This window comes from Grammomys surdaster, unplaced genomic scaffold, assembly GCF_004785775.1.
Source record: "Grammomys surdaster isolate TR1022 unplaced genomic scaffold, NIH_TR_1.0 150, whole genome shotgun sequence".
Lineage (NCBI taxonomy): Eukaryota > Metazoa > Chordata > Mammalia > Rodentia > Muridae > Grammomys > Grammomys surdaster.
This window is the reverse complement of record NW_021604608.1, coordinates 20,988,637-20,997,476: the sequence shown is the minus strand read 5'-3', so window position 1 is coordinate 20,997,476 and position 8,840 is coordinate 20,988,637. Positions and strand designations below refer to the sequence as shown.

Below are 8,840 nucleotides of genomic sequence, written 5' to 3'. Positions count from 1 at the left end.
AGAGAGAGAGAGAGAGAGAGAGAGAGAGAGAGAGAGAGAGAGAGAGAAGCTACAAAACAAAAATGAGAGCCTAAGTTCTGTCATAAATTCTTCCGTCCTAATTGTTGAGAAGTCACATTGTACCATTTACATAAATAAGGGGAAGTGGGTCCCTAAATGATGCGGTCAGGTACCTAGATAGCCAGTTACATCAATGCATTACTACCAATGTTCTGAGCCTCCTCAACATAGTGCTTTCATGGATGGTTACACTGTCCATTATCCTGGTCCCAGGAAAAAGGTGCACAAATATTTGGGCCACTTGAGGACACTGCTAGGCACACAAGTACCCATGTGTGTGTGTGTGTGTGTGTTTTGTATATATAAATCTTCAATTTCTCTTGAATCTCAGGAAGAATTTACTTGTTCACTTTTGCTGAATGCCTACCACGTTCTGGGTATCTATCCCAGGCTCTTAGCTAAGACGAAGCCATGAAGAATAAGAATATAGTCTTTACCCTGTTAGGGACAAACATTTTAAATCAGTCTGGATGAAACAGCAAAGCATTCATCTTTTTTTTGTCCTAGAAAAGCTTAAGGTACAGATATATTCAGACACTTAGATTTATTTAAACGTCAGACAGTAGGTTTTGAGCTCTCTCCGAAGTCCAGTAATGAAGGTCTACTGAACTCACTGCTCGGTTAGTTGGGCTGTTCAAACTTCTCACCAGCCCTAACGGCAACAACTCCTAGTGCCGAGCTCCACTTTTCTGCAAGGACGATATGAACTGATTTTTCTTGGGAGCTGGAGGAACTTAAGACACAGGCCGATTGTTCCTCCATAACATCGGAAAGCACCAGAATACGAGCAAACGCAAATATGTTTGGTTGCCAAAGGTTTTTTTTTTTGGTTCTCAAAAATGATTCTATAGACTCTCTAGTAATACAGCCCAGCTTTCCACTCAAGGAAAGCCCTGCCTTACCTGCTGACAAGCACACTCCATGCTAACATGTGTCTCATGTGTTATTTTTCTCAAGTGTAGCAACTCTTTTGACATAATGTCAATTTCTTCCTATAAGATATAGCTGTATATTTTTTCTATTTAAATGAAAGGCAGGAGCTGGAGAGATGGCTCAGTGGTTAAGAGCACTGACTGCTCTTCCAGAGGTCCTGAGTTCAATCCCCAGCAACCACATGGTGGCTCACAACTGTCTATAATGGGATCCGATGCCTTCTTCTGGTGTGTCTGAAGACAGTGACAGTGTACTCATGTACATTTTACTCATGTAAAATAAATACATAAATCGAAAAAAAAAGAAAGAAGGGCAAATACAGTCTGTGTTTGCCATGCATCCTGATAACTACAGGTTTGGAGTATTGCAAAATGAGGATTTATTTACGCTGCTCTATGAGAAACTATCGTATCAAACCAGAAAACAGACCTCGCTTGTCAGATGACTTGTCTGTCACAGGGAGCCCACCAAGAGAAACAGAACTGAGAGGAACACCCATCCCTTAAGTATCTGCAAGTCAAAGCTCCTGAAACATGTGCATTATTGTCCACAGTAACTGTGTTTGGCTTTTGTTTGACAAAACGCTTCCATCCACAAGCTACCCAGTTTGGTTTCCATTTTTTTTTTCCTCTCAAAGAATTCATCCTACCTTAAAAGTCTTCAGAACCTCTTGAGAGTTTCTGGGCTGGGAGTAAGGCCTGGGTGTCAGCATAGGCACTGCGTTTGGAGTGATGGTTTTGCTTGGAGACCCAGTGCCTGCTGCTGCGTTGCTCTCTGGGACACTGGTGCGAGCAATGGTGGTCTCAACCGTGGCAGTGAACTTGGGCGGGGGCAGTGACTGCTGCCGCAGGTATTTCATGGGGCTGGGGTCGTTCGGGAAGGAGGATACGTTTGGCTCTGTTGAATGGCTTCTTTCCAGAATTTTTGGCATCTCCAAGCGTTCGAGGACAGCCTCACTGATGGTGAACCTCTCGATGTACTGCTGGAGGATCCCCTCGGCCTCCTCCTGCGACCTTGCGTTCTTGTATGCCTCATGCAGCTCCCTCTCTCTCCGCTCTCTGCAGGATGGGGCGTGAGAAGAAGAACAATAAACATCTAGGGAAGTTGTAGAGATTCCCACCAGGGTAGACTACAACCAAACTATCAAGAGTAATATCGGAGCCTTGGCAATAGCATGACTTAGAGAAAGCATGACTAGATACTATTGTGTACTAGCAACAGAAAGACCCACTTTTCTTGGACAATTTCTCTGTAAGTTTTGATGCTTTTCCTCCGTTCACTTGTCCCGTCTTCTCCGGACATCAACTTCTCCATTTTTTTCCTTTCTTCCTCTTTCTTGATTAAGTCCTGAGAAGCACTTCTTCTACGGCTCTTCCAGCGAGCCAGGTCCTAGGAGGAGGGGGAGGAGAGATACCATGTTCACTCTCAGCCGGCACAGAATTCCCTTTCTGTGACTCATGGGCCTATAAGCATTAAGGCACTATACTGGGATGCTTCCACACAATCCTGTGAAAGTCTGGTTGGAACAAGGATGCCTAGAAGGCAGGGGAAGAAACATAGTGAGCACACTATCATTAGCAGGACAGCGATTTATTGAGACAGTGTGGCGTGACACATGTAATCAAAGGTCATGTTGTTTGGCAAATTTGACAGAACTATCTTAAAGGTAATATAGAAAACTTCTTTTTTTTTTTTCTATTTCTACCTCTCCGTTGGAAATAGATATCCTGTCAACAGAATGGTAGGGATTCGTGTACAGCTTTCTCTTGGATGGAAGTGAAGACAGAAAAAGTGTCTTTGGAGTTGAGTCTTACAGATCCACTGATAGGCTATGTGTGAATTCCTCTGGTCCTCGGGAGAGCATCGAGACCTGTCCTACAGGTAGTATTAGCACAGTGATCGGCCCCTGGGTTAGTAGGATGAGCTGGAGCTGGGGAATAGCCCAATTCTATTTAGCGTGTGCACTGCTTGGTGTTTCTTGGCCTCTCTGAACTCATTTTTATCTTCTATAAGTGAGGGTGGTTGATCCAACCCTGCTTACAATCTTGGGATTAGATGTGATGACACTTAGGGGCTAGACACATTGACATATTGTCATGACATTGTGTGCTAACTTTGAAGAAGTCAACTTTTTGACTAATGGTAGAGTCAGGTTCACAACAGTGACCCCTCTCCCCAGTGAGAACCAAGTAAAATGATCCCCTCTCCCTGCTAACCCCAAGCTCTTTGCTCTCACCAGCCTCTGGCACCTTCCTTTCCTGGTTTGAACCTTGCCTCTCTACTCACTAGCTATGGAACTTTGGCCAGTGACTTAGCTGGGCTGGGACTCATCTGTGGATGCTGATGCTGGAAGATAACTGTTCTTAGTACACAGAGTTACTAAACGACGAATTACCCAGAGCACAGCATTTAGAACCGTGCCTGCTACTGGTACAATTAACGCTGACAGCTTCAGTCATCGTAGTCACCCATCAGTCTTAAATATAGAAAACTAAAAGACAGCACACCACAGCTCTGCGCCTAATCCTAGACGCCTGCCTCCCACCCTTTCTCTTTGTGACCAAGCTTTGGTCCAGAGTACCTGCTGATATCCACCAGTGTTGGTTTCTCCTCTCTCCATGTTTCTACAGACCTCTCCTTTAATCTTCACACGGACACAGTCTCTGTCTGGAAAGCTGGGGCGGCCCTCCCCAGCATGACTTTGAAGTCTTAAGTTACCCTCCCAGTCGGGTGGTCGGCTGAGTCCCTCCCCACTGCCCCGCGGCCTCGGCCAGAACTCACATCTTGCCATTTGTCGTCCTCTTCCCTCAGCTGGTTATTTATCAGCTGCAGCTGCTCTTGGCGGGCCCTGCTGTGCGGCAGCACCGCTGCCTCCTCCTCACACCGCATGTCAAACATACTCGTGCTCCTGATAAGGAGAGAGCAAAAACAAAAAGCAAGCAGGATGAGAGCCGGCGGCGGGCTCCTTTCGCCTCTACACACCACCGCCTGGGGGCGCAACCGGGCTGAGAGCCGCCTCTTCGCTCTGCAGCGGGAAGCAGCCGCCAGCAGCACAGCCAAGAGGAGATGTCTTTGTCTTCATTGATGGCCCTGAATGGGAGAGCTTTGTAAAAAGGTGCCCGAAAAAAGGGCCAGGAGAAAGTATCTAAAGGCCCGCACTCCTCTCACTCAAAGGTATATAATTTAGGGCGGATATATATGTTGGGGGAGGCGGCGGGCGGGGACATTCCATTGCAGTGGAATTTCACACTACACTTGATGGTGAAAAGAAAGAGCTTGCCTGATTTACATGCGCAGGGACAATTTCTTCACTTGAAAAAAAAGTCGTAGGGTATCAAGATTAAGACACCACCTTTGGATATTTAAATTAATGCTGGGTGTGTTGTGGCTATTTTTTCTTTCTTTCTTTTTTTTTTAATAAAATTACATAATTGATAGTACATCTTGGAATCAAGAAAATAAGGCATTTTATACTAAGAAGATGAAACAAGTATATCAACGAGAGTATACTTTGCACCCTAATGTGTTCCCAATTGTTTTGATTTATTTTTGACGGGACTCCTCTGAATTTACTTTTTGAAGGGAACGGGAAAGGGCGGGTAATGAGGAAAAGCAAACCTTTTGGCCGTGCCTGCAGTTGATAAATTCTGTAGGAGCTTAATAAGATCACAGAGCCTTTTCTGTGACGCTCACACAGACCTGTTAAGAGCAAGCACTGAAGCAGCAGGGTAACACAGAAGCAAAGCTCCCTCCCACGCCCCAAAGTGGGCGGGGACAAGCTCTGAGACCAAACAGATCCGCAAGGATCACATACTCAGAAAGTTAAGTAGGAACTTACTCAAGTTTAGGAGTTAAGGAGTTAAGAAAGTTAAGGAGAAACCTTCTAAGTCCCCTAGGTATAGAAGAGGGTGCGAATTCATTTTTGAAGATAGCTTAACACTGGGGGTGGGGGTCGGGGGGGAGGCTAGGGAGTAGACATACACTTGGAAACCAACTGATTCTAAGCATCATCAGATGTGCAAACAGCGTCAGCACTGTTGGGTGAATCTGCGTGAGTGGTTGGGTTCCTGGCTCCTGTCTCCAGGTGCTAGACATTTAAAATCTAACCTGAGATTAAAACTCCGGGAAGGCTATCTTTCTCCAGAGTGTTCTAAGAATTCAACTGCAGGGATGTGTGTGTGTGTGTGTGTGTGTGTGTGTGTAATTTTTTAATCCGAGGTTTCTGTTAGTGCAGAGGTGACAAAGCATGGTGGGAAGCTGCCACTCTCTTGGTCATGTGGTTTTTGCAGCTGTGCCTTCTAGAAAATAAAACTTCCTCCTCAAAGGGGAAAAGGGCTATGATCTTTTTTGTCAAATTTACAGTACTTATTAACATTAAGAAAAGTTTGGGAATTTATATGGTTAAGTAGAAAAGTCTAACCCATGGTATGCTCTTTTCTCCCCTAAGTATACTTTCTTTTCCTATGCTTGGAGAGTGGATAGGGTCTTACTTTTAAAGTATATAATATATATAAGTTATTTTAAGGCAAGTTACAATTTCTACTAAGGCCTTCAGATGAATAAATGTCTCTGAGCTGTATGTCTTACAAACCAGTAGACAAAGTTGTGGAGAGAGAGGAGGCCACTGACTTTGCTTGCCTGCGTTCTAAAGGGCAGAGTTCCAGGTTGGCCAAAGCAGGCGGCTATAGAACACTGCCTTCTGCAGGGATGGGAAGGAAATAAGTGGCTTCTCCCAAGTATGGGACTCAGCTCACTCACCAGCAGGGCATCGAGGGAACAGGAGAGCCCCCACAGTTACCTCCTCTGCCTTGATTTACCATCTCCATTCCCACTGGGACGCTCCAACTTACTCTAGCCCAAATGTGGCCAAAGGCTAGATAATTAGGTGGGACTCTCCTATACCAGGAAGAACTATCTCCCCACTCAGGCTTTTTGTATTTTTTAAAAAAGAAATATCAATAGCTTGCCATAAAAGAATCTGAAAAAATCCAATCTGAAGTAAGAAAACTCTGAATAAAATGCTCTGTGACGTTCCCAAGATGCAGGCCCTCTGGTAGAGTCCTGTTGGGAGAGGAGCAATGTGTCATTGAAGAGAATGTGTGTGAACATAAAATGACAGATTCCTGACTGGCTAGAAGGTGGAGATTTCACTATCTCTATGGTAGGTTTACCCTGACTTCTATTTTATTGGGACATTTTGTCTTTTGATTGGGCTGTATCTTGTGAATATGTCAATTAATAAGTGTAGTTTATGTCAGTAATTGCCATTAAAGGTTTTGAGAAAGGGAAAGGGGGAAGAAACTAAAAGACAGTACACAGCTCTATTTTAAAAGTTAACTCTTAATATCGCCTGGTGATCTGGTTCTCCACAGGACTCATGTCAAGAGCGCCCACTCTAAGCGGTTATTTGGCACTTTTGTATATTCTCAAATAAAACCTCTAAAGAAGAAGTTCCGTGACTTTCTAGTCCATAGGGACATTTTTTAAAAAATAAATATTAGAGAATGGACTGCCAAGCCCCATCCCTTTAAACGGTCTCTAACTTTTTCTGTGGCTGGGTTTCAGAGGCAAATGTAGGCAAGATCTAAAATCTTCTGAATGTAGCTTCCTTCCCCAAGATCTAACTCTGAGCAAATTATACTACAGCTGAGTGTCTGTGAGGAATAAATCCATCCTTCACAACTGCTGCTCATCAGATCAGAGTAGGTTTTGGCTTGTCAATCGCACACCCTCTTCCAGTCAGCGATGTGAAATATTGGCCACTGAAGGATTTAAGAGTATTACCCAGGTCTCAGGTTCTACTGTCTGCTTAACTACATGCAGTCAGTCAAGCACAGGTTTAATTGCATTTTGGGGGCATGTAGGTTCTATCTCCCAGATAACTAAATAATTCTAGACTGCCCATCAGAACTTGGGGATGGAATATGACTGCTCAGGGCAGGGTTAAGATTCTAAACTAGGCTGACTCCCTCAACATAAACATGGGGAAAAGCATGATGGGAAAACAGCTGTCTAAAGCCCCCATCTCTGCCTAAATACCATTATGGTTGTCATCAGTAGAAATGACATTTGTGGCTTCTACACCCTGATTAGACATGGAGGTTGGCTCAGGACAGCAGGCAGCATTCACCCTTCTGGCGATGGCCAAGTCTCTGTCAGGCCATGTGATGCTTTTAGGCAACTGGTGTTAGAATGAAATATTAAATCCTTTTCCTCAGAAGACCAATGACCAGACCCAAGAAGAAGGTCATTCTGAAAAACCTTTGGCCTTGTACATCAGGTGCACAAAGATCTGCTTACAAGAAAGCCAACTTTGGAACAGAGTTTGTAATGTCACGGTTGGTGATTACAATTCTTCTCAAACTGGGATGTGAGTTGCCCGGTAGGGAAGAGACCTCTGCTCAGGAAGAAAAGCAAACAGCACGCAGAGAAACCTGGGACCTCTTTTATACCCTTGACCTCTTGCTATGCCACGGAACTTGAACAAAACCCCAATGTTTGGGTCTTAAACATCCCATGGTTTATATGACTCCGACCTGGTAGAGACGTGGGCTTCTGAATCTATAATTAGTGGTTTAGGATTTGTTTTTTTTTTTTTTTAGTTTGGAAAAAAAAGCAGCTGTAGGAATGACTACCTCATTGTTTAGGCTAAGCCCTGGTGCATTAGGAGTTAAACTGTAAAACTCATGACACCCCCTTCCCTAATTCAATGGTTCAGGCAGGGTACCGATGACCAAGTCCTAAGAGCGGCTTGAGCATGCCAGGCTATGGAAAATGGGAGGCAAAGCTGAAGCATCAGCTACACATTAGCATCATGCGTAACTTGCTTTCTCAATCACTTCCCCTGCGCAGAACACATGGCCCCGGTGGCACCCCAGTGCTCTTCTGTGCACCGGGCTTACTATGCAGCTCGCCGCAGCATCTGTTGCATGCCAATTAGTGGTAAGTACAGGAAGCATGCAGTTTAGGCTAGTGGTTAATGTAATCCTATGAACACGATGCCACTTACTCTGCGTCATCTGACACAGGAGTTCTTGGACCGTATCTACAAGATCAAATACAAAATTAGAGAGAAGACTGACAGAGAGTGGATGCTGTGACCAACCTGGAAAAACAAACTGTGGGAGAAATCAATTCATCTCTACCAAACCTTTTTGCTGGTCGTGCTGAAAGAGAAATGTCGTTACACAATTAGCAATATTCATTAGCTACTAAAAAAAAAAAATCAAAGCCTTCATATCTCCAAAGGGTATAAAGCTTGTATTAAAACCCAGAAGAGAAATCAAATAACCCCATGCTGCCCATGAAGAAAACTCTGTTTAATGTAAAAACAAAAGCTTGGGTTTAACTCACAGTATTTGGAAAAGGCAGCTTAAAATGCAGATACACTACGGTTATTCACACACACAAACAGCTCATGCCTCTCTGTGTTGGTGGTAATGGGCTGTAATGGACATGCAATGTACACACACCCTCTGAGTTGCTCTGATGCGTTAATGCATTTGCACAGACAGTATAAAAGCCTATTTCTATGTTTTTTTTTTTCCCTAAGAGCAAACCCAGAACGTCAGCCAGAACTCCAATCAGTACCTTCCGCCTGCATTTGACAGAAACCACAATTCCTAGAAAACGGGTAGTCTTAATCAAAACCAGACTCAGAGGCTATCCCACAGCTGGAAAAACCAAGCTTTGTCCTGATCTTTTCTATTCTTCTGGTAATTTGGGTTTCTAAAGCTGCATCCTCTGAGATACGATTATGTTAGGCCCAAACATAGCTACACAATGGAAAAGAGTTAAAGGTGAGAGCAGCACTGTATGGAAGCATGCATCTGAAAGCATCGGAATCA

General features: G+C 44.2%; 1 protein-coding gene across 1 annotated transcript in view; it reads right to left on the bottom strand.

Moving 5' to 3' along the window:
* The window catches only part of Limch1 (LIM and calponin homology domains 1), a 290,723-nt gene that overhangs the window by 44,034 nt on the left and 237,849 nt on the right, over positions 1 to 8,840 (bottom strand). Inside the window, 4 exon segments of the mRNA XM_028765186.1 lie at positions 1,643 to 2,051; positions 2,225 to 2,382; positions 3,775 to 3,901; positions 8,003 to 8,038. Of these exon segments, the coding sequence (XP_028621019.1) occupies positions 1,643 to 2,051; positions 2,225 to 2,382; positions 3,775 to 3,901; positions 8,003 to 8,038 (730 nt within the window).